General features: G+C 37.6%; 1 protein-coding gene across 3 annotated transcripts in view; it reads left to right on the top strand.

The window, feature by feature from the left end:
* BAZ1A (bromodomain adjacent to zinc finger domain 1A) overlaps window positions 1–26,407 on the top strand; it is a 100,545-nt gene that overhangs the window by 60,200 nt on the left and 13,938 nt on the right. For all 3 annotated transcript variants that reach the window (XM_070427919.1, XM_070427900.1, XM_070427909.1), the window contains 9 exons: window positions 255–350; window positions 468–692; window positions 2,131–2,296; window positions 2,554–2,667; window positions 8,613–8,737; window positions 11,468–12,064; window positions 13,987–14,150; window positions 14,858–15,012; window positions 19,639–19,787. In XM_070427919.1, coding sequence (XP_070284020.1) covers window positions 255–350; window positions 468–692; window positions 2,131–2,296; window positions 2,554–2,667; window positions 8,613–8,737; window positions 11,468–12,064; window positions 13,987–14,150; window positions 14,858–15,012; window positions 19,639–19,787 — 1,791 coding nt within the window. The remainder of the gene's footprint in view (window positions 1–254; window positions 351–467; window positions 693–2,130; window positions 2,297–2,553; window positions 2,668–8,612; window positions 8,738–11,467; window positions 12,065–13,986; window positions 14,151–14,857; window positions 15,013–19,638; window positions 19,788–26,407) is intronic.

The following is a 26,407-nucleotide window of genomic DNA, read 5'->3' as shown; positions in this document are numbered from 1 at the left end:
GTGCATGTTGCTGGTAACTTGGAAGTTGTCTTCTCTATGTTAAGTAAGGAAAATATTAATATGTAGTGCATGTCGCAGGATTTAGAGTTTTAGGTGGAGAGTAGGAAGAATATAAATGATGCTTGTACCTAGTGCTGGTTCTTTTGAGGTTTGTGAATATTAAGCTGTTTGCTGTTTCATCATTGTGAAAGGGCATTGTTCCCAAATATTCCAGCTTTGATTTGCACTAGAATAAAGTATTTATTTCCTTAAAGATTTAACAGAGGCTTTGGATGAAGATGCAGACCCCACAAAATCTGCACTGTCTGCAGTTGCATCTTTGGCAGCTGCTTGGCCCCAGTTGCACCAGGGTATGTGTGGGCTTTTTTTTTATTGGCTTTTTATTTTTAATTTTATAAAGGTACATTTTACATTGCTGAGGATTTATGGTTTACATCCTAAATGACTATTTTCATTTTTAACTATAGGTTGCAGTTTGAAAAGTTTGGATCTTGATAGCTGCACCCTTTCTGAAATCCTCAGACTGCACATCTTAGCTTCAGGTGCTGATGTAACATCAGCAAATGCAAAGTACAGATATCAAAAACGAGGAGGATTTGATGCTACAGATGATGCCTGTATGGAGCTTCGTTTAAGCAATCCCAGTTTAGTGAAGAAACTGTCAAGCACTTCAGTTTATGATTTGACACCAGGTAAACTTTGCAAGTTGGAATTTGTATAACCTTTCCACTTTCTACTCTCTTATGTCTCTTACACCCAGAAAACTAGCTAATGAGATATTTTAGATGATAAGTAGTTTTAAAAGAGAAAGAGAAAATACAGTCTTTAAAAGAAAAAAAAGTGTTGGGCCCTGACCGGTTTGGCTCAGTGGATAGAGCGTCGGCCTGTGGACTGAAGGGTCCCAGGTTTGATTCTGGTCAAGGGCATGTACCTTGGTTGCGGGCACATCCCCAGTAGAAGGTGTGCAGGAGGCAGCTGATCGATGTTTCTCTCTCATCAATGTTTTTAACTCTCTATCCCTCTCCCTTCCTCTCTGTAAAAAATCAATAAAATATATATTTTTTTTAAAAAGTGTTGGAATACCAATAGTGACATATGTTGAAACTACTATTGTTCATATTATCTTTAATTATTTAGGATTTTCTTTTCTCTTTTATATGGGTTTTCTATTTAAATTTTTTTGATTTGTCTACTGAATCTACTAAGTTTAAAAGGATAAGTGAGAATTAGCTTTCATTTTTATTAGTATATCAGAAGTTTAAGCTGTAACTACTAAATTCCAACACTTGCTTGAATAAGTGTTTGAGGTTTGAGAAACAGTATAAAAATTAGTTACTTTTCACTGCCTTTTAAAATAAAAAAAATTGTAATATACAAATATATAGAGTTTAATTTTATATGATGAAGAAAACAGAACATAGAGGACTTTAATTCCTACCATTCATATAGTTTTTATAATTTATGCTAGTGTTTCTGAGCGGTCTTTTCAGAGTAGCAATTTGCCTATTGCCATTTTAAAGAAAATTCATGTGATTATAATTTAGTTTTGATTTGAACTTTATATATGAGCCTAAAAATTAAAACTTGAAAAATAATTCTTTGTAGTTAGAAGTTTATCCATGCCATAGCCAGTTTGGCTCAGTAGATAGAGCATCTACCCATGGACCAAAGGGTCATGGATTCGATTCTGGTCAAGGTCACATACCTCAGTTTGCAGGCTCTATCCCCAGCCCCGACTGGGGCCCCATATGGGAGACAATCATGTGTCTCTCTTACATCAATGTTTCTCTCTCTCTGTCTCTCCCCCTCCCTTCCGCTCTCTCTAAAAAAAAAATCAATGGAAAAATATCCTCAGGTCAGGTGAGGATTAAAAAAAATTTTTTGTCATGTCTATTTCACTAGTATATGAGGTAGTCATTAGTATTTGAAATGGCTTATATAGCACATAACTGTTAATTTTGACTCAATGTTGCTTTTTTCTGAAGACATGCCATTTACATGTATGATCTTAAGAGACTTTCCCTTATTCATTCTTAAACATTTTCACATTGCACCACAAATTAAAATTTTTCAAGCATAATTTCTTTTTTGTCATTGATAATACAGAAGTTATTTACCAATTTTTGACAGGAGAAAAAATGAAGATACTTCATGCTCTCTGTGGGAAACTACTGACCCTAGTTTCTACTAGGGATTTTATTGAAGATTATGTTGATATATTACGACAGGCCAAGCAGGAGTTCCGGGAGTTAAAAGCAGAACAACACCGAAAAGAACGGGAAGAAGCAGCTGCTAGGTAAGAGACAATTATTGTCAGTTGTGCCAATGAAAGCTATTTATGTTTTTGCATCTAGATTCTAGAACCATATTTCACATAGGGCTGTAATATGACATTGGCTCACACTGATCTTTTCTGGCTTTACTAAGAGGTTATAAATGGATTGCTACATTATTGGTTTTGTGATAACGTTTGCATGACTAATTTGATGATTAATGGCAAGATACTAAAAGTTAAAAACATCTGATAGACTATAATTTTTTTTTTACTTTCAGAATTCGTAAAAGGAAGGCAGAGAAACTTAAGGAGCAAGAACAAAAAATGAAAGAAAAACAAGAAAAACTGAAGGAAGATGAGCAAAGAAATTCAGCTGCAGATATGTCAATTGGGTATGCTTTGAATTACACTGTTCATCTTGCTATCCGTAAAGAATAAAAATCAGTACCTTGAACTCTAAAACGCTTTCAGAATTTTTAGAAAACTAATATTCTGTAGACACAATAACTGTGTTGTGAGCCTATGAAAGTTACCTAGTATAGACAGCCCTTAGTATATGTGTTATGTGGTTTTTGTGTGTGTGTGTTTTATGTTTATTGTTGAGATTATTACAGATTTCCCTCTTTTTTCCCCCCATTGCCCACCTCCACCTGGTTCCCGCCCCGCCCCAGGCCTTTGCCACCCTAATTGTCTGAGTCCATAGGTAATGCATATATGCATATAAGATCTTTGTTTAATCTCTTCCTACCTCCCCGCCCCCCTCCCTCGGAGAATCGTCAGTCTGTTCCATTTCCATGCCTCTGATTCTATTTTATTCACCAGTTTATTCTGTTCATTAGATTTCTTATTCGTTTATTTTGATTTTTAGATTCAATTATTGATAGGTATGTATTTGTTATCATTTTGTTGTTCATATTTTTTTTTATCATTTTCTTCTTCCTCTTCTTAAAGAATACCCTTCAACATTTCATGTAATACTGGTTTGGTGGTGATGAACTCCTTTAGCTTTTTCTTGTCTGTGAAGCTCTTTATCTGAACTTCAACTCTAAATGATAGCTTTGCTGGGTAGAGTAATCTTGGCTGTAGGTTCTTGCTATTCATCACTTTGAGTATTTCTTGCCACTCCCTTCTGGCCTGCATAGTTTCTGTTGAGAAATCAGCTGACAGTTGTATGGGCATTCCCTTGTAGGTAGCTGACTGCTTTTCTCTTGCTGCTTTTAAGATTCTTTCTTTGTCTTTTGCCCTTGGCATTTTAATTAGGATGTGTCTTGGAGAGGTCCACTTTGGATTCCTCTTGTTTGGGATTCTCTGTGCTTCCTGGACTTGTAAGTCTATTTCTTTCACCATGTAGTGGAAGTTTTCTGTCATTATTTCTTCAAATAGATTTTCAATATCTTGCTTTCTCTCTTCCTCTGGCACCCCCATAAATCAGATGTTGGTACGCTTGAAGTTGTCCCAGAGGCTCCTTACACTATCTTCATATTTTTTGAATCGTTTTTCTTTTTGCTCTTCTGGTTGGGTGTTTTTTGCTTCCTTATATTTCAAATCATTGATTTGATTCTCTGGATCCTCCAGTCTACTGTTGAATCCCTGTATATTATTCTTTATTTCAGTCAGTGTATGCTTAATTTCTGACTGGTCCTTTTCCATTTAAGATCCTTGAAGGTCTCACTAAGTCCCTTGGAGGTTTCTAGAAGATTCTTGAGTAACCTTATAACCATGGTTTTGAACTCTATATCTAGTAGTTTCCTTTCTTCCATTTCTTTCACTTATGACATGCTTCTTTGTCTCCATATTATGGCTGCTTCCCTGTGTTTGTTTCTATGTATTGGTTAGAGCTATGTCTCCTGAAGTTGGTGGCCTTATGTAGTAGGTGTCCTGTAGGGCCCAGTGGCTCAGCCTCCACAATTACCTGAGCTAGGCACTCTAGGTGCACCCCTGTGTGGGCTATGAGCACAGTCTTGTTGTAGTTGAGCCTTGATTGCTGTTGGTGTCACTGGGAGGAATTGACCTCCAGGCTAATTGGCTGTGAGAACCAGCTGCGACTACAGTGGGAGAGCTACTGTGCAGGAGACACCCCTATGGAGAAGAACTTGCTGCAGTGGGTCTTTGGTGCTCACTGAGTCTGCTGCTTGAGTGTGTGGCTTATGAATGTGAAGAGTTGTAATCTGGTATGGTCTCACACAGACCACTGGGTACACTGGCTCTTGGTCTTCAAGGAGGTGCAAAGTCAGCCACTGCCTGGGCCATCCAGCAGTAGCTACAGAGAGATCTACAGATTTCTCCTCTTTGTATCAGGTTTGGAAGTGCCCAGATGAGGCCCAGCTGTGGAGCAAGGCAGGCTGGTTCTGGTGCTGGGTCTTGGGCCTTTTATTAATAGGTTTGGGGCTTCCTGACCCAGCTGCAGCTTGTTTGACAGATTTTAGCCTTAGCAAGGAAAGGCCATTCATATGCAAAAGCTACTGCACACAGCTTTGTTGGGGTTGTAAATTAGATGGGTCACGGTCTCAGGGAATCACCAGGGTGGAGCTGACAGAAATGGCTGCCAATTAGCCCAGGGAGCATCTCCTGGGAGAAAGCTGCCCCCACGTGCCTGCCCCAATGCCAGACAGTCCAGTGAAAGGGAAAAAAAATATTTGCAAATAATATATTTGATAGTGGTCTAATATCCAGAATAGATAAGTACTTATACAACTCAACAATAAAAAGATAACCCAATTAAAAAATTGACAAAGGATTTGAACAGGCATTTCTCCAAAGAAAATACATAAGAAGCCCATGAAAACATGCTCAACATCATTAGTCATTAGGGAAATGTGTTTCAAAATCACAATGAGATATACTTGACACTGACTAAGATGGCTATAATCCAAATGAGAGATAATAACAAGTGTTGGTGAGAAAGTGGAAAAAATTGGAACTCTTGCCCTGGCCAGTATGGCTCAGTGTTTAGTGTTGGCCTGCACATCAAAGGGTCTTGGGTTCAATTCCTGGTCAAGAGCACGTACCTGGCTTGCATGTTGATCCCCACCCCAGTCAGTGTATGTTCGGGAGACAGCCAATCAATGTGTCTCTCTCACATCATTGTTTCTCTCTCACCCTCCCTTCCTCCCATTTAGAGAGAGAGAGGAAGCGGGGAGGAAGAGAGAGAGAGAGACACATTGATTGGTTGCCTCTGGCACAGGGTATGTGCCCTGACTGGAAATCGAACCAGCAACCTCTCAGTGCATGGGACGATGCTCAACCAATTGAGCCACACTGGCCAGGGCACAGCAACATCATTATTAATAGCCAAAAAATGGTTACAACCCAAATGTCTATCAATTGATGACAAATGATATATAAACAAAATGATATATCCTTTCTGTGGTATATCCATACAGCAGAATGTTATATATATATATATATATATATATATATAAAAGGCTAATATGCAAAGTGTCCCCTCGGGAGTTCACTGGAGAATGGAAGTTCAGTTGCTCGCTATGACATGCGCTGACCACCAGGGGGTGGCACAGAACATGGCGGGCAACCAGTGGCGGCAGGGCACTGAGGGAGTGAGGGAAGGAGGAGGTGGGGGGAACTGTGCAGTGGCAGTGCGGGTGACTAGGGAAGGAGGAGGCAGGAGGACCTGATTGGCCCTGATCATTGGCCAGGCCTAGGGACCCTACCCATGCATGAATTTCATGAATCAGGCCTCTAGGTCAGCCGTAAAAAGGAATAGAACTCTGTTATATGCTACAATGTTAATGAAATTTGAAAATGTTATGCAGGTGAAAGAAGCTAATCCTAAAAGGCCATGTAGTGTATCATTGTATTTATGTGAAAAGTCCAGAAGAGACAAATTCATAGCAGAAAGTAGATGAGTGGTTACCAGGGGCAGTGGGGAAGAGAAAATGGAAAGTGATTACTATAGGGTTTGTCTTTGGGGATGATGAAAATGTTTTGGAATTAAATCAGGGTAGTGATTGTACAACTGTGTGAATATACTAAAACCAGTGAATCCTACACTTTAAAAAGGTGATTTTTATGGTATGTGAATTATATCTTAATGTTTTTACATTTTATAAACTTTTTCCAGTTATATTAAAATATAATTGACATGTAGCATTGTATTAGTTTAATGTGTACAACAAAATGATTTAATATATGCATATATTGTGACATGATTACCACAGTAAGTTTAGTTAATATTAACCACCTCACATAGTTACGAATTTTTTCCTTGTGATATCTCAGGTGTTGGGTTTTTTTAAAGAAAATAAACATGTATCTGTCCAATTTTCCCAACATCATTTATTGAAGAGACTGTCTTGACTCCATTGTATGCTCTTGCCTCCTTTGTCAAATATTAATTGAGTGTAATGGCTTGGGTTGTTGATTTCTGGGTTCTCTGTTCTGTTCCATTGATCTGTATGCCTGTTCTTGTGCCAGTATCAGGTTGTTTTGATTATGGTGACTTTGTAGTATAACATGGTATCTGGTATTGTCATTCCTCCAACTTTGTTCTTCTTTCTCAAGATTGCTGCAGCTATTCAGGTTCTTTTTTTATTCCATATAAATTTTTGGAGTATTTGTTCTATATCTGTGAAATATGCTGTTGGTACTTTAATAGGGATTGCATTCAGTTTGTAGATTGCCTTGGGTAGTATAGACATTTTAATGATGTTGATTCTACCAATCCATGAACACAGTATATTCTTCCACTTGTTTATATCTTTCATCTCTTTTTCCAACGTCCTGTAGTTTTCCAAGTGCAGGTCTTTTGCCTCCTTGGTTAAGTTTATTCCTAAGTATTTTAATTTTTTGTTGTTGCAGTGGCAAATGGGATTGCTTGTTTAGTTTATCTTTCTGATAATTTATTATTGGTGTATAAAAAAAGCCATCGATTTTTGGGTGTTGTTTTGTATCCTGCTACATTGCTAAATTCATATATTAAATCTAGTAGTTTTTCATGGAGTCTGTAGAGTTTTTTATGTACAACATCATGTCATCTGCGATTAATGACAGTTTTACTTGTAACCTCCTTTCCAATGTAGATGCTTTTTATTTCTTCTTGTCTGATCGCTGTGGCTAGGACTTCAGTGCTATGTTGAATGAGAGTGGTGAAAGCAGACACCCCTGCTTGTTCTTGTTCTTAAGGGAAATGGTTTTAGTTTTTGCCTGTTGAGTATAACGTTCACTTTAGGTTTGTCATATATGGCCTTTATCATGTTGAGATATGCTCCCTCTATTCCCACTTTGTTGAGAGTTTTTATCAAAAATGGGTGTTGGATTTTGTTGAATGCTTTTTCCCCGTCTATTGATATGATCATGGGTTTTTGTCTTTCAAGAAAATAAACATGTTATAAGACCCCACAACTTCATTTTTTATACTCATTTAGCCTCACTCATACATTATCTCTCTCTCTTCTGAATACATTTGAGTTTACAAGCCTCGCTTTGCATATAGAACATAAATGGAATTTATTTCAAAGTTCATACAATTTTCGTTTTAATTTGAATAGAATGGATTTGATAAAACATCATATAGTGTTCATTCTGCCTACTTATATCTGAAATTTGTCTACCTTCCTCCGCCACTATTTGTCTATCTACTTTCTACTCTGAGCCACCATCACCTCCCAGCCAACTTCCTAGACTATTATAGTGGCCAATTTACTGGTCTCCCCTCATCTATTCTGCCAGATAATTTTCCACATAGCAACCAAAGTGCTTTCTAGTCACATCATTTCCCTTTACTAAACTCTTCTACCTTTTCACCATTGCTTTTTCCTCTCTCGTTTTTTACCATTGATTTTTGAATAATGCCTACAAGATCTAGTATGATCTAACCCTGCCTTTTTCTTACTTCTTTTTGTTTTACATTCTTTTTTTTCTTTTTGTTGTTTTACATTCTTAAAATTATATGCTCTTTCCTGTCCCTTCAGCCTTTGCACATACTATCACCTCTACTAGAAATGGAGATTTTTTTTCCTGCCACCTCACTCCTCCTCAGTCTCTGTAGCCTTTCCGGTTTTTTTATTTTGTTTGTTTGTTTGTTTGTTCATTCGTTTGTTTTAGTCTCTCCATTTAAATGTCACTTCTTCAAGCAAGTCTTTCTTGATCCCTGAGACTAGATTTGGTTCTCCTTTAAATGCTTCCACAGCACCTTGAAGTTCTCCTTTTTTAGTACTTATTACATATTTTAACAATGGTTTATGTATTCTCTACAAGTCTATAAACTCTGTCATCTTGTCTACTACTTCATAAGCACACTTTGTAGGCAGGCAATAAATATCTTACGAATGGAATTATATAATCACTAATGAATATTAACTTTGTTTTTATCCTGAAGGGAGGAAGAAAGAGAAGATTTTGATACTAGCACTGACAGCAAAGAAATAGAGCAAAAGGAACTAGATCAAGATACAGTCACCGAAGATGAAGATGACCCAGGATCACATAAAAGAAGCAGAAGGGGTAATACAGAAATTTCTTATGGACATGCTTACTTGTTTTTAGTTGATAAGGCACTTTATTAATTCAGCAATTCTGACATATGAATTAGATTACTTCCATTTGTGATTCCAAGGCGTGTTTGTTTTTTAAGTGCCCAACTCATAGCTGTAACCATTTTGTTATAAAATGGTTATGAAGTTACATTAGTATATTTATGATTAGATATTTATTTATATGTCATTTATACTTTAGGGGAAAAAGACAATATATCTATCTCTTTAATAGGTCAGTTTCTCTTAACTTCTACTTTTGGTTAGTCAATGAGTTTTGTTGAGTTATGTACCCATTCAACATTCATTGAATGCCTCTTAGGTACTAGAGATACAGAGATCAACAATGCTTGTAATTGGTGTCATATTTCTGAGAATGGAAATCTCTGCTGCCTTAACATAATTTTATAAATTCCTGTATCAAAGGAAAAGTTATTTCTACCAATAACTTTTGAAAGTTATTGATAGGAATTACTTCTGAGGGTCTTTAATAATCTTCATTTCACAACTTAATCCTTAAGTTTATTCTGTGCCTATAATTCGGATGCTATTTTTTTCTACATTATTTTCTAAACGGTTATTATTACAGAAAATTTCATGTATCGTGGAGGTTATATTTTCTGATTGCAGTCCAATTGATTTAGAAATTGAAAACAAAAACCTCATATGATGAGCGTTTTAAAACATATTTCCAAGCAATGTATCAAAGGAGAAACCATAATGGAAACTAGAAAATATTTTAAACTAATCAATACTGCATGTTAACATTTGTTTGATGTAGTCCCTCTACTTTGAGGAACATTTATAGCTTTAATGCATATTAGGAATCAAGAAAGGCAAATTGAGGTAGACATTTATTTATTTAAGAAGTTAGAAGTAGAAAATAGAATAATACCCCCAAATACAAGGAAACAACAGATATGAGTAGAAATTAATAGAAAATAAGACTACAATAGAAAAGAACAACAAAGCCAAAAGTTTGTTCTTTGAAAAAGACACAAACTAGACAAACTTTTTTTTATATATTTTTATTTATTTCAGAGAGGGAGAGAGAGATAGAAACATCAATGATGAGAGAGAATCACTGAGGGGCTGCCTCCCGCACGCACCACACTGGGGATTAAGCCCACAACCTAGGCATGTGCCCTAACTGGGAATCGAACCAGTGACCTCCTGGTTCATAGGTGTGATGCCCAACCACTGAGCCACGCCAGCGGGGCTAGACAAACCTTTTTTGAAATTGATTTTCTGTGTCCAATTTTATGGCAATAAATTGAATAATGTAAACTATAAAAATGGATTAATGGATTATGTGAATGGTTCTAAACCATTAAAGATTTAGAATAAGTATTAAAAGTCTTCCAACAAAGAAAACATCAGTCCTGGACAATTTTATAGGTGAATTCTGCCAGTTTTAAAGCAAATAATTCCAACTTTATACAAACTCATTCAAGGAAGAAAAAAAAAGTAGAAAAAAACACACTCCCCAACCATTTAAGTAATTTGACAGTGACTGGAATAGGAGATAAGTTCAGTTCTTCAATACATTGTTAAAGCCAGGCAGGTTACCAGGAATTCAGGCTCTTTCTATCTTGTTGGTGTTTCTATCCTCATGTTCAAAAAACATTTATCATCATGTCTCCATTTTGGCTAGTTGGAAGAGAGAAAGAAGAAAGAGAAGTATGACTCTGAAGTTACATGTAATGCTTCTGTTCCCCATTTATTTCACCAGAAGTTTCTCATGTAGTCATGCCTACTGGAGAAAGGTTGTCTGGGAAATGTCCTTCTTTTGGCTTGCTGGGTACCCAACTAAAAGTTAAGGGTTCCCTTACTTGAAAACAGTGGTTAGTAAACTACAGCCCATTGGCCAAATCTGCCCTGCCCTCTGTCGTTAAAAAAAGAACATTTTTTTAATGTGAAATTTATATGAAATTCAGATTTCAGTGATCATAAATAAAGTTTTATTGAACACAGCCATGCTCATTCATTTACATAATGACTATGGTTGCTTTCATGCTGCAATGGCAGAGCTGAGTAGCTTGTGATAGAAACAATATGACCCATAAAGCTTAAAATATTTACTAGCTCGCCCTTTTTAAAAGTAGTTTGCTTACTCCTGCCTTAGAGGAAGGACTGAATATATCGCAGAATAACAGATTCTGCCAGACTTTCCGGTTACAGATATCACAGATATTTGTGTGTCTTTTTATATTTAACTGTACTAATTTCTTATTAACATAGTGTATTAGTCTATTAGTGCTGACATAACAAAATACCACAGACCAGGTGGCTTAAACAACAGGAATTTATTTTCTCACAGTCCTGGAGGCTGGAAGTACAAGATCAAAGTGCAAGCAGGGTTGATTTCTGGTGAGGCTTCTCTCCCCAGCTTATAGGATAGCACTTTCTTACTGTGTCCTCACACAACCTTTCCTCCATACTCACAGTGAAGAGCAAAAATGCTCTGGCCTCTCTTCCTCTTCCTATAAGGCTCCGAACCTTAGGATCTCATTTCACCTTAATTACTTCCTTAAAGGATCTATCTCCAGAAGCAGTAGCATAGGGATTTAGGATTGCAACCTATGGATTTTGGGGCACATATTTCAGTCCATAGCATATAGTAATTTGGGGTAGCCTTAGATCTTATTTTTCTAATGAAAGTTTAAAATATGATGGTGATCAAATGTTACTTCAACTCTAGGGAAAAGGGGACAAAATGGATTTAAAGAATTTACAAGACAAGAAGAGATCAACTGTTTAACAAGAGAGCCTCTTACTGCTGATGAGGAAGAAGCTTTAAAACATGAACACCAACGAAAAGAGAAAGAGCTCTTAGAAAAAATCCAAAGTGCCATAGCATGCACTAATATCTTTCCCTTGGGACGTGACCGAATGTATAGGCGATATTGGATTTTCCCTTCTATTCCTGGATTGTTTATTGAAGAGGATTATTCTGGTCTCACTGAAGACATGCTGTTGCCTAGACCTTCATCATTTCAGAATAATGTACAGTTTCAAAATGCTCAGGTATCCACTAAAACTGGAGAGTCTTTGATGTCTGAATCTACCTCCAACATTGACCAAGATCCATATGATGATTCTGTGCAACTGCCAAAACCAGTGCATAAGCCAAATCGGTGGTGCTTTTACAGTTCTTGTGAACAGCTAGACCAGCTTATTGAAGCTCTTAATTCTAGAGGACATAGAGAAAGTGCCTTAAAAGAAACTTTGTTACAAGAGAAAAGCAGAATATGTGCACAGCTAGCCCGTTTTTCTGAAGAGAAATTCCATTTTTCAGGTAAATTTTCAGTGAAAACTATTGCCTTTATTTTTCTCTCCCCATAAAACTCTGGTTCAGGATTAAACATTTTTCAAATTATTAGATCTATATTAAAACATCTTATCTTTCATTTCGACCATGCTATGTTTGAGTGTTTGCGAGTTAGGGAAACAAGGTTCTCAATATTCCACTGGGTTTCATTTGTAAAAGCAGCAAAACATTTTAGATATAAGTTTTTGTTTTTGTTTTGTTTTTTTAATCCTCACCCAAAGATATGTTTTTATTGATTTGAGAGTCAGAGAGAGAGAGAGAAAGACAGAGACAGACATTGATGTGAGAGAAAAACATTGATCGGCCGCCTCCTGTATGTGCCCCGACTGGGGATGGAACCTGAAACCTAGGTATGTGCCCTGACTGAGAATCAAACCTGTTATATGCTCCAGTCAACTGAGCCACCTGGCCAGGGCTAGATATAATTTTTATATTTCTAAATGAGATTCTCTAGGTAGTGTACTCTTAAATTTGGGGGCATATTACCATCACTACTTTATTATTATTTTTTTTAATCCTCACCCGAGAATGTTTTTTTCATTGATTTTCAGAGTGGAAGGGTGTAGAAGTGGGGGAGGGAGAGAGAGAGAAACATAGACATGAGAGACACATTGATTGGTTGCCTCCTGCATACACCAAGACCAGGGATGGGGAGTAAACCCAAAACCAAAGTATGTGCCCTTGACTGGGAATCGAACCCTTGACCCTTTGGTCCACAGGCCAACACTCTAACCACTAAGAAAAACCAGCCAGAGTGACCATCACTACTTTAGTTCTCTTCAGGATTAAAAACTGTAACTCACGATTCTTTTTTTAACAGCTTTATTAAATTTAATTCATACACCATACAATTCACTCATTAAAAATATTCAGTTCAGTGGTTGTATAGTATATTCACCAATATGCGCAACCATCATCACATGGTTAATTTTAGAACATTTCATCACCTTATAAAGTAACACCGTACACTTTAGCTACTGCCCCCACCCAATAGACCTAAGCAACCACAAATTTATTTTCTGTCTCTATAAATATCCCTGTTTGAACATTTTATATGAATTGCATTGTGTCACATATGGTCTTTTGTGGCTTACTTCTTTCACTTAGCATAATGTTTTCAAAATTCATCTAAGTAGTAGCATGTATCAGTATCTTATTCCTTTTTATGGCCAAATAATGTTCCATTGTATACCACTTTTTTTTTATCCATATGTTAGTTGATGGACATTTCTATTTCCATCTTTTGGCTATTTTAAATAATACTACTATAAACATTTGCATACAACTTTTTGTGTTGACATGTTTTCATTTCTCTTGGGTATATATCTAAGAGTGAAATTACTGGGCCATATGGTAATTCTGTTTAATCATTTGAGGAAGTACCAGACTGTTTCCCAAAGTGGCTACACCATTTTATATTTCTGCCAACAGAGTGTGGCCAGGGCTAGATATAATGGTTAACATTTCTCCACATCTTTGCCAATACTTGTTATTATCTGACTTTTTTATTCTAGCCATCCTAGAGGTGTGAAGTGATACTTCATTTCATTTTTTACATTCATTTCCTGAATGAGTAATGATGTAGAACATTGTATCATGGTCTTATTGGCCATTTATATATCTTCCTTAAAGAAAAGTCTATTCAGATCATTTTACCATTTTTAATTGGATTGCCTTTTTATTATGAGTTTTTTATGTATATCCTATATTCAAGTCCCTTTTCAGGTATACAATGTGCAAACATTTTCTCCCCCTCTCTTTTTTTTTTATTGCACTTGAAGATTTACTAAGGGTTTTGATATCCATTATCTCATGATCATAACAGTTACATGAGGTGATTATATTTTTAAATAAGGAAATTATAATAAAGTATTGGATAACTATTTCAGACAAACCTCAAATTGATAGCAAACCTACATATACTCGGGGAAGAGCTTCCAATGCATATGATCCATCTCAGATGTCTGCAGAGAGGCAGCTTGAATTGAGGCTGAGAGATTTTCTTTTGGATATTGAAGACAGAATCTACCAAGGAACATTAGGAGCAATAAAGGTTTGTACCTGTTCCCATTTTTAGTTTATCAAATTACCAGAATTTTGGTCATACGTGTTTATTTCTTTGCTATAGGCAACCCATGTGTGTTTTGAATACCAGAGTGATACATTTTTTATAAAAACAGCCTATTATTCCCCTGTATCAAAATGTTTATGTGTGGATATAAATCTTTCTTAATTATGCTATATGACTATCAGCTTTCTTAAACCGAACTTAGTGACCATAACTGACCTTTTTAACATTAATTTTTAGTATTTTTTAAATATCTGTTATATGGTATATTCATCCAAGATGTTGAAATGTGTAAGGATATTTTCTTCTTCCTTGACCAGCTCCTGCCTGCTCTGCTGAGTCTGGTTTGTTTATTGGTTTCTTTGTTACCTTTTTAAAATCTGTAAGTAATTCATGTTTGACATGTGTGTTCTATTCATTGCTTTGCTATCATCTGTCACTTTTTTGCTACTATCAGGTGACCAATCTTAGAATTGTTTATGATTTTCCTATATAGTGAGGTACTAAAGCTTCCATCTGTGAATGATATGAATTTCATTTTGACCACTTAGTAATCTTATTTTTATTATCCCTTTTTGATTCACAATATGTTCTAGAACATTCATGAGTTTTTCATATGTACATTAAAACTCATACTCCTTAGGAACAACATATGCCAGTTTTCAAGATTAGTAATTTGAGTTTTGTTACAGGTTACAGATCGACACATCTGGAGATCAGCATTAGAAAATGGACGGTATGAGCTGTTAATTGAAGAAAACAAGGAAAATGGGATAATTAAAACTGTGAATGAAAATGTTGAAGACATGGAAATTGATGAGCAAGCAAAGGTCATAGTAAAAGACAGGTACAAAAAGAATTTTTTAAAATAACCATCACTTTTCCTTGCCACTCATGTTTTTTCTAATGTAAATGTTTCTTTTTCTTCAAAAAAATTGTTTTAAAATCTTATTATGAGGACTTTAATACTTATAACCACTGAAATGATTTTGCTTAAACCACAGGCACTTGTTATTCTACTTTGTACTGATGCAACCAAAAGACAACATAAGATAATAATTTAGCTCAGCCAGAGTGGCTCAGTGGTTGAGTGTCAACCTATGAACCAGGTTCAATTCCTGGTCAGGGCACATACCTGGGTAGCCGAGTTTGATCCCCAGAAGGGGGCGTGTAGGAGGCAGCCAATCAGTGATTCTCTCTCATCATTGATTTTTCTCTCTCTCCCTCTTCCTTCCTCTCTAAAATCAATACAAATATATATTTTTAAATAAGTAAATAAAATAAAAGGCCCCTGGAAATTCCCACATTAAAGTTTGTTTATTTTTTTAAAAAGATAATTTATCCAAGTTTTTAAAAGTCTAAAAATGTTTTTATTAATTTCAGAAAGTGATTCTACACTTCTATTTCTTTTTCTGTCGGAAAATATAGTAAATTGTGGTAGACTTAAATATCATTTGAACTAATAATCAGAACCTGTACCTCTATATCAATAGATAGATACTTTTACTTTTTTGGAGTTATTTTCTATAGTATCTTCCTTTAAGGCAGTGGTTCTCAACCTTCTGGCCCTTTAAATACAGTTCCTCATGTTGTGACCCAACCATAAAATTAATTTTGCTGCTACTTCAAAACTGTAATGTTGCTACTGTTACGAATCGTAATGTAAATATCTGATATGCAGGATGGTCTTAGGCGACCCCTGTGAAAGGGTCGTTCGACCGCCAAAGGGGTCTCGACCCACAGATTGAGAACCGATATTTTAAGGAGTTGTTGTTTTTTCATTTTATATATTAACTATTTTACTGAACCTAAAAATTAGCGTGAAAAACAAAACACATTAAAAGGAAATAAAGAAGCTAAAAAATGCAATGATTTATTCCTAGTTGAGGCTGAAGATATATAACTTGGTGTGCATTGTTAAATAAGTCCTTATGTTTCTTTTTTTTAATTAAATCTTTATTGTTCAGATTATTACAGTTGTTCCTCTTTTTTCCCCCATAGCTCCCCTCCACCCGGTTCCCACCCCACCCTCCGCCCTCACCCGCCCGCACTGTCTTCATCCATAGGTGCACGATTTTTGTCCACTCTCTTCCTGTATCCCTCACATCCCTTTCCCTCCCAAGAATAGTCAGTCCACTCCCTTTCTATGCTCCTGATTCTATTATATTCACCAGTTTATTCTGTTCATGAGATTATTTATTCACTTGATTTTTAGATTCACTTGTTATAGATGTGTATTTGTTGTTCATAATTTGTATCTTTACCTTTTTCTTCTTCTTCCTCTTCTTAAAGGATACCTTTCAGCATTTCATATAATACTGGTTTGGTGGTGATGAACTCCTTTAGCTTTTCCTTATCTGTGGAGCTCTTTATCTGACCTTCAATTCTGAATGATAGCTTTGCTGGGTAAAGTAATCTTGGTTGTAGGTTCTGGGCATTAATCACTTTGAATATTTCTTGCCACTCCCTTCTGGCCTGCAAAGTTTCTATTGAGAAATCAGCTGACAGTCGTATGGGTACTCCCTAGTAGGTAAATGACTGTCTTTCTCTTGCTGCTTTTAGGATTCTCTCTTTGTCTTTTGCTCTTGGCATTTTAATTATGATGTGTCTTGGTGTGGTCCTCTTTGGATTCCTCTTGTTTGGGATTCTCAGTGCTTCCTGGACTTGTAAGTCTATTTCTTTCACCAGGTAGGGCAAGTTTTCTGTCATTATTTCTTCAAATAGGTTTTCAATATCTTGCTCTCTCTCTTCTTCTGGCACCCCCATAATTTGGATGTTGGTACGCTTGAAGCTGTCCCAGAGGCTCCTTACACTATCTTCGTATTTTTGGATTCATTTTTCATTTTGCTTTTCCGGTTGGGTGTTTTTTGCTTCTTTGTATTTCAAATCTTTGACTTGATTCTTGCGATCCTCTAGTCTGCTGTTGGAACTCTGCATAATATCCTTTATTTCAGTCAGTGTATGCTTAATTTCTGACTGGTCCTTTTTCATAACCTCGAGGGTCTCACTAGATTTCTTGAGGGTCTCACTACATTTATCGGCAATCTCACCAGACTTTTTGAAGGACTTACTAAATTTATTGGCGGTTTCTAGAAAGTTCGTAAAAAACCTTAAAAGTGTGGTTTTGAACTCTATATCCAGTAGTTTGCTTTCCACCATTTCTGTCATTTGTGACCTGTTTCTTTGTCTCCTCATTTTTTATGCTTCCCTGTGTTGATAGAGTGGCTTTGTGTTCTAGGTGTCCTATAGTGCCCAGTGGCTCAGCCTCCCCAATTACCTTAGGTGGACACTCTTGGTGCACCCCTTTGTGGGCTTTTGCACAGTCTTGTTGTAGTTAAGCCTTGATTGTTGTTGGTATCACTAGGAGGAATTGACCTCCAGGCCAATTGGCTGTGAGAATCAGCTGTGTCTACTGTGGGAGAACTTCTGTGCTGAAGACACCCTTATGAGGCAAGACTTGCTTCAGTGGAGCTTTGGTGCTCACTGAGTCTGCCCCCTGAGTGTGTCCCTTATGGATCTGAGGAGTTGTCATTGGATGGTCCCACTCTGACCACTGGGTACACTGGCTCTTGGATCTAAGAAGGTGCTAATTTAGCCTCTGCCTCAGCAGAAGCTACGAGGAGATCTGCAGATTCCCCTTTCTTGTTTGGGGTTTGGAGGTGCCCAAATGAGGCCCAGCTGTGAAGCAATGCAAGCTGCTGTTGAGCCTTGGGCCTTCTCTTGGAAGTTCTGGGTCTGTCTGGCCCAGCTGCAGTTTGTTAGGTAATTTTCAGATGGCAAAGGGCCAGGTCATTCATATGCAAAAGCTTGGGTGGGGCGGGGTCTCAGGGAATCAACAGGGTGGAGCAAGCAGCTATGGCTGATCCTCAGCCCTGCCCTAAGGGGCCCTGCGTCTCAGTGTCCCGGTAATCGGTAATCGCTGCATGCACCTCTGAGAGAAAGCCGCCCTGGAGTTCCGAGTTCTGCCCGCTGCCAGACAGTCCAGTTTCTCCCTGTATGAGTCTAGGTCCCCAGAGACTACCCAGAACTGGAGTTCAGAGCAGTTGGGGGCTTGTGACTCCCTCCCGATTCAAAAAGACAGCCGCATCCTCAGTTGCCAGCCCTTGCACCTCCTCTGAGTCTCAGTGTGCTTTTCTCTTTCCTTCTAGTTGTAGAATTTCCACTGAGCCAGCCTTCCTGTGGTTCTGGATGATGTCCGTTTTGTCTTTTAGTTGTATTTTTGAATTTGTTGTGGGAGGCAGCAATTTCCAGTGTTTACCTATGCCACCATCTTGGTTTCGGTCCCTGCTTTAAGGAGTTTATTGTGTAGAAGGAAATAGTAGAAAGGCATTAAGCTAGTAATTCTGGAACAGGGTGAAGTAAATACCCAGTGCAAATATAGTTCATAGGCGGGCTCTTTGTCTTGGTAGAACATGGAAAGCAGCAAAGAAAATGCTAGAAGAAGTAAATCCAAACCTCAGACCTAAATGTGGGGAAGATGTGATTCTGGGAAGGGAAGACTGTAAACCAAAGACTTCGAGTGTATGGGTTTGTCCTTTTAAATGACCATTTTAGCCCTGACCGGTTTGGCTTAGTGGATAGAGCGTTGGCCTGCGGACTCAAGGGTCCCAGGTTCGATTCCAGTCAAGGGCATGTACCTTGGTTGCAGGCACATCCCCACTAGGGGGTGTGCAGGAGACAGCTGATTGATGTTTCTCTCTCTTCGATGTTTCTGACTCTCTCTCCCTCTCCCTTCCTCTCTGTAAAAAATCAATAAAAATATATTTTTAAAAAATTTTTTTTAAAATGACCATTTTAGCTGCAGCATGGAGATTTATTGCAAAGGGAGTAAGATTGGAGGCTAATCTTATGTAGTTAGGAGACAGCTATATAGTCCTACCCAGTAAAAGACGAAGCAAGAGAAATAGAGATAAGCTGCCTGAGATACTTATCCTTTAAGGGTCAACACAATGTCACCTCTCTAAAGCCTTTTCCCTTTGCCTTGTCTCATCACCTCCCCTCCTCCAAATATTTGCCCTCTAACCCCTTCAATAACGATATATTGTTTAGCTCTTGATTCATGTATATATCTCCCTTTCCTACTATTTTATTAGAGCTCCTTGAGATTGAGGAAACTTTTTTTTTAATATATTTCTTTAATGATTTCAGAAAGAAAGGAAGAGGGAGAGATAGAGGCATCAATGATGAGAGAATCATTGATCTGCTGCCTCCTGCACACACACCTCCCTACTGAGGATCAAGCCTGCAACCCAGGCATGTGCCCTTGGCCACAATCGAACCTGGAACCCTTCAGTCCGCAGGCCGACACTCTATCCACTGAGCCCAACTGGCTAGGGCAAAACTATTTCTTACACAGGTGTAAGCAAGCATTTGGATGAATGAGAGTACTCAACTCTCACCTAATAGTGTTTTGTTTTTGTTTTTGTTAATAGTGTTTTTAAGTACCATAAACTCTTCATTGTTTTAATTGTAGACTTTTGGGCATAAAAACAGAAACTCCAAGTACTGTCTCAACAAATGCAAGTACACCGCAATCAGTGAGCAACGTGGTTCATTATCTGGCAATGGCACTCTTTCAAATAGAGCAAGGCATTGAGCGGCGTTTTCTCAAAGCTCCACTTGGTAAGTATCTGTTTTTAATTCAGAATACTAGTTATCTTTTAAATGATTTTGAAATTGCCCTTTAATTAATAGAACTTCATTGGCTAACATAATGAAGTTAATTTATTTGAAAAATTTGAGATTGTATTTTCATTTTAATACATGAGTTCTTTCAGATGAGATTTACTTTTAAAATCTTAAAAAAATATTATGAAATACTATTTTTTAAAATTTATTTTAGGTATTTAATAAATGTCTTTTTAACTATTTCTGTCAATATCTTCTTTTGTGAAACCTTAATCAGAAGTAAGATTACCACAACCTATGATTAACCAGACTCTGAAGAATCAAAGATTGTACATAAATTTTTTGTTAATTTTTAAAAACAGAACTCCAAAGAAGCTACTTAAATTTCCACCATTAAGGGTATGGTTTAATAATGTGGATCACTAACCTGAACACTATATTAGAAGTGCTAGATCAGAAATACCAAATGTTGCCCAGCCAGTGTGCCTCAGTGGTTGAGCATCAGTCGACCCATGAACCAGGAGGTCACAGTTTGATTCCCAGTCTGGGCACATACCCAGGTTGTGGCCTCAATCCCCAGTTGGGGGCGTGAAGGAGCAGCCAATCAAAGATTCTTTCTCATCATTGATGTTTCTATCTCTCTCTCCCTCTTCCTTCCTCTCTAAAGTCAAAAAAAATATTTTTTTTAAAAAAGGAAGAGCCTTGACCAGTTTGGCTCAGTGGCTAAAGTATCGGCCTGTGGACTGAAGAGTCCCGGGTTCGATTCCGGTCAAGGGCATGTACCTTGGTTGCGGGCACATCCCCGGTAGGGGGTGTGCAGGAGGCAGCTGATCGATGTTTCTAGCTCTCTATCCCTTTCCCTTCCTCTGTAAAAAATCAATAAAATATATTTTTAAAAAAGAAGAAAATAAGCCTTATTTTAAAAAAAAAAAGAAAGACCAAGTGTTAAATGGTACATAGATGAGGAAATGTTCTATAATTTATTATTAGAATTATAGAAATAATAGTATCTGGATCATATTTCAGCAATTTATGAAATTAATATGCTTTCAGGGACTAGTAATTAAGGAACATAATCATTGTGTCTTTAGGAAAACATGTTTCAAGTTTCAAATCAATTTTCTGTCATACTCTACTTCCCTGAAATGTTGAATTAACTTACAATTCATCATATCGAGATAGATTTTTTTTAAATATATTGTTATTGATTTCAGAGATAAAGGGAGAGGGAGAGAGAGAGAAACATCAGTGATGAGAGAGAATCATTGATTGGCTCTCTCCTGGACGCCCCCTACTGGAGATCGAGCCTGCAACCCCGGCATGTGCCCTTGACTGGAATCAAGCCCAGGACCCTTCAGTCCACAGGCCAACGCCCTATCCACTAATCCAAACCAGCTAGGGCTCGAGATAGCTTATATCTCAATAATAGGTACTAGAAGAAACAATTCTTTAAAACCATCTCTTTTTGGTCTCCTATTGAAAGAGCAACTTGAATAGACTAAAATCTTTTAAAATGTTATTACTTGTTGAGTAGTAAGAACAAAGTTTTATAAACAGATGGTGCTATCAGAGCAATTTCAAAATGTGAATATATTTGTAAAGTGTCTATTTTTAAGTTGAAGAGCTTCAGGCCAGTATCTCATTGTTCTGATGAACTTACTCATATTTTTTATAAATTGATAATTCTACCATGAGCTTAATAACACACTTTTCACATTGAAAGTAACATTTGTAAGAAATAAAATACATATGATCACAGCTCACAAAGATATCAGAGTTTGTATTTACTATATCACTGTTATTTCCCAGTTTTCAGTATTTCTCAATATTTTCTGTCTAAATCAAATTACATGTACAAGGGGTCTCTCTGTATTATTTCTTACAACCACATATTGAAGCTGTAATTACTTCATTTAAAATTTCAATTAAAAGTTATTTGTAAATTACATAGCTCTTATAAATGTAAGATGCTACTACTACTCATTAATCCTATGATTCCAAAAGGGACAAGGGATAAAATACAGTTCTGCTGATTTTTATATTTCTGAAATTTCCATCAGTTAAATTTTATAAGTTCAAGAGGAAAAAAATCAAATTAGTTATTTAGTGTATCTGTATTTTCATCAGTACATCTTATTAACTATTTAGACAAAGGAAAAAAATTAACATGGGAAGATGTTGCAACATATATCTGGTAGCTGTATTAGAGCTATAAAGTTCTTAAATGCTGGTTTGTGTATGGCAGTATTAAAACATTCATTTCATCCCAAAAGATATTTTAAAAACAATTTTAATTTGGAATTTTAAAATCCTATGTAATAAAAGCATAGTATGCAAATTGTCCCCTCGAACTGGATTTCAACCAGGGGGCTGGGCCGGCTAGGGGAAGGCAGGAAGTACCAGGCCGGCAACTGGCAGCCGCTAGGGACCCTACCAGTGCACGAATTTCATGCACTGGGCCTCTGGTAAGTAAAATAAAAAAGGTCAACTTACCTTACTTATTTTGGTGGTATATGTTGGTCAAAGCCAGATATTGGTCATTTATCATATGGATGTTACCATTGCTGCCCGCTAAAAAGTTAATAGTAAAACTGATGTCTGTAGCTCTTTATTTTATGTTTGTCTTTGAGGGGTTTGTTTTGAATGGGACAACAGGAAATGGAGGCAGCAATGGGTTTTAAGATAGCCTGAATATTTGGAGCAAGGTAATAAAGACTATCATTCAGGAGAGAAAAGGGGGTTCCACTTTATAAATGTTTGAGTAGAATATAAAAATTTCCCATTCTTGATAATTTTTCAACATAGCAAATTAACTATAGTAGGAATTTTCCCAGTTTAGCTTCAGATATTATTTCAGTTTCTTGATGTGTGTGTGTGTGTGTGTGTGTATACACACACACTTTAATTGATTTCAGAGAGGAAGGGAAAAGGAGAGATAGAGACATCAATGATGAGATTGACCCCACACCCCGGGCATGTGCCCTGACCAGGAATCCAACCGTGACCTCCTGTTTCATGGGTCCACCAACGCTCAACCACTGAGCCATGCCAGCCTTGCTATTTCAGTTTCTTAAGGAAGCAAATAAGAAATAAAAATTCTACTTATGTTCTATCTTCCCTAATATGTCCTTTTTACTCTAGGGATTAATCACATGGATAAAACTATGCTTGGGAATATCATCATATTTCAATTATTTTATGTAAGATTTGTGAAAATCATTTAGGTTAATAATTGTATTATTTATAAAATCATGCTTATGGTTAAACCCTTAAGCTATGAAAAAATCTTCAAACTATCAATTTGAAATTAGGTAACACAGAAATTAATAAAGATCAAAAGGGAGATAGAAAAATAAAGAACCAAAAAAAGAGAGAGGAAGATCAGTCTAGTTCTTTAACTTTTTAAAGAACTTTGTCTTTTTAAAATAATTATGACTTCACTTCCTGTATTGCTAAATACTGGTCTGCTTATTTAGCTTTTGAAGGAAAACCTTGGTTCTGATATTTTGGAAGGGAATATCATCTTCCTAACATTTTCCTTTCTACATTTCACACCTTGGCTAATCAAACTCTTCTAAGTTTGTTTATAAAAGTTAACATTGGTGAATCTTAGCATACTTAGATATTAGTGAAAAGATTGAAGAGGTATGGATTGCAGGATTTACAGGTTAGGAGTTTTTGTTGTTTGGATTTCCTAGAGTGGCAGTTAACAGTATAAAATCTCTCAGTGTAATAGTAGATCATATGACTCTAACAATATTTTATGTTAGTTAAATACTTTCATTTAGTAATTTCTTGAGGAATGTACCTGTGCTAGCATAATGGAAGATAAAAGAAAAACAAGACATTTCTGCCTGTGAGCATTGTATAATCTGAAGAAGAAGCAAGGCTGAAGATAAACAATTAAGAGGAAAATTGAATCAATTGTATATTACTGTGTTTACCCTTGTTTGAATGCTATATAAAAATAGAAAAATATAGACAACCATTTATATTTATTTTATATTTAGAATAGTTGAAAGTAGGTAGGAATAGGTGGGATAAAAATTGGACCTTGAGCTTGTTTAATTTTCTTAAAGCACCTCTTTGATCAAAACCCAGTGTTTCACCAACATTTGAGTTAAAAATAAAAGCCATTCAATAGAACCAAGATGGCAGCATAGGTAAATGCCTATTATTACTGCATCCCACAACCACATCAAACTTACAACTAAAATACAGAACAACTGTCATCCAGAACAGCCTGAAAGCTGGCTGAATGGAAGTCCTACAACTAGAGAGGTAAAGAAGAAAACACACTGAGACTGGTAGAAGAGACAGAAACTTGGAGGCTGGTCCGGCACCTGGGTGTGCCACTTTTTTAATCGGGAGGGAGATCGCCTCTGTGGAGGCTCCCGGAGGAGTGAGGGGTCCCAGCCCCACCAGACCACCAAGCCAGGGTTCCAGAGCTGGGAAAAGAAGTCCCTATAGGCAGTAAGAACTACGGACTGTAAAAACCAGTGTGGATTGGATCTGAGTAACACACAGGCTACTAGAGACCCAGCTGCTCCTCTTAAAAAGCTGGCACCCCAAACTGAACTTACAAGCTCCCACTTCCTCTGTGCTCCAGTGCCAGGCGAGGCTCTGGGGGACCCAGACACGTACAGGAAGAAACTGGATGGTCTGACATTGGGGCAGGAACTCGGGGGCAGCTTTCTTCCAGATGGAAGTGCTCACAGTGGTCATCATTCCTGTGCTGGAACTTCCCAGGTGTAAGGCTGACTGGCAGCCATTTCTGTTTGCTTCACCCTGGTGATTCCCTCAGATCCCCCTACCCAATTTACAACCCCACCCAAGCTGTGTGCAGCAGCTTTTGCATAGGAATGGTCTGTCCTTTCTCAGGCTAAAACTCTGTCAAACAAGCTGCAGCTGGGTCAGGAAGCCCCAAACCTATCAGTAAAAGGCCCAAGATCCAGCACCAGAACCAGCCTGCCTTGCTTCAGAGCTGGGCCTCAACTGGACACTTCCAAACCCAATACAAAGAGGAGAAATCTGCAGATCTCTCTTTAGCTCCTCCTGGGTGGCCCCAGGCAGTGGCTAACTTTACATCTCCCTGGAGACCAATAGCCAGTGTACCCAGTGGTCAGAGTGAGACCATACCAGACTACAACTCTTCACATCCATAAGTGACACACTCCAGGGGCAGACTCAGTGAGCACCAAAGCCCCACTGAAGCAAGTCCTGCCCCAAGAGGGTTTCTCCTGCACAGCAGCTCTTCCACTGTAGGCACAGCTGGTCCTCATGGCCAATTCGCCTGGAGGTCAATTCCTCCCAGTGATACCAACAACAATCAAGGTTCAACTACAACAAGACTGTGCACACAGCCCACAAAGGGGTGCACTAAAAGTGTCTACCACCTCAGGTGATTGGGGAGGCTGAGCCACTGGGCCCTATAACGACACCTACGACACAAGGCCACTCTATCAACTCAAGGAGACTTAAGCAGCTACCCAATACATTGAAACAAACACAGGGAAGCAGCCAAAATGCAGAGACAAAGAAACGTGTCACAAATGAAAGAAATAGAAGGAAGCAAACTACTAGATATCGAGCTCAAAACCACAGTTATAAGATTACTCAAGAATCTTCTAGAAACCTCCAAGGGACTTAAAGAGACCTTCAAGGATCTTAATGCGAATGCCAAAAAAATGGAAAAGAACCAGTCAGAAATTAAGCATACACTGACTGAAATAAAGAATAATATACAGGGATTCAACAGTAGACTGGAGGATCCAGAGAATCAAATCAATGATTTGAAATATAAGGAAGCAAAAAACACCCAACCAGAAGAGCAAAAAGAAAAACGATTCAAAAACTATGAAGATAGTGTAAGGAGCCTCTGAGACAACTTCAAGCGTACCAACATCCGCTTTATGGGGATGCCAGAAGAAGAGAGAGAGCAAGATATTGAAAACCGCCCTGACTGGTTTGGCTCAGTGGATAGAGCGTCAGCCTGCGGACTGAAAGGTCCCAGGTTCGATTCCAGTCAAGGGCATGTACCTTGGTTGTGGGCACATCCCCAGTGTGGGGTGTGCAGGAGGCAGCTGATTGATGTTTCTCTCTCATCAATGTTTCTAACTCTCTATCCTTCTCCCTTCCTCTCTGAAAAAATCAATAATATATATATATATTTTTTTAAAAGATATTGAAAACCTATTTGAAAAAATAATGACAGAAAATTTCCCCTACCTGGTGAAAGAAATAGACTTACAAGTCAAGGAAGCGCAGAGAACCCCAAACAAGAGGAATCCAAAGAGGACCCCCTCCAAGACACATCCTAATTAAAATGCCAAGGACAAAAGACAAAGAGAGAATCTTCAAAGCAGCAAGAGAAAAACAGTTACCTACAAGGGAGTGCCCATATGACTGTCGGCTGATTTCTCAACAGAAACTATGCAGGCCAGAAGGGAGTGGCAAGAAATATTCAAAGTGATGAATAAGAAGAACCTACAACCAAAATTACTCTACCCAGCAAAGCTGTCATTTGGAATTGAAGGTCAGATAAAGAGCTTTACAGACAAGAAAAAGCTAAAGGAGTTCTTCACCACCAAACCAGTATTATATGAAATGCTAAA

This window comes from Myotis yumanensis, unplaced genomic scaffold, assembly GCF_028538775.1.
Source record: "Myotis yumanensis isolate MYYU_CA2020_CCGP unplaced genomic scaffold, mMyoYum1.0.hap1 SCAF_1, whole genome shotgun sequence".
Lineage (NCBI taxonomy): Eukaryota > Metazoa > Chordata > Mammalia > Chiroptera > Vespertilionidae > Myotis > Myotis yumanensis.
The sequence above is the reverse complement of the archived record's forward strand: the minus strand, read 5'-3'. Positions and strand labels throughout refer to the sequence as shown.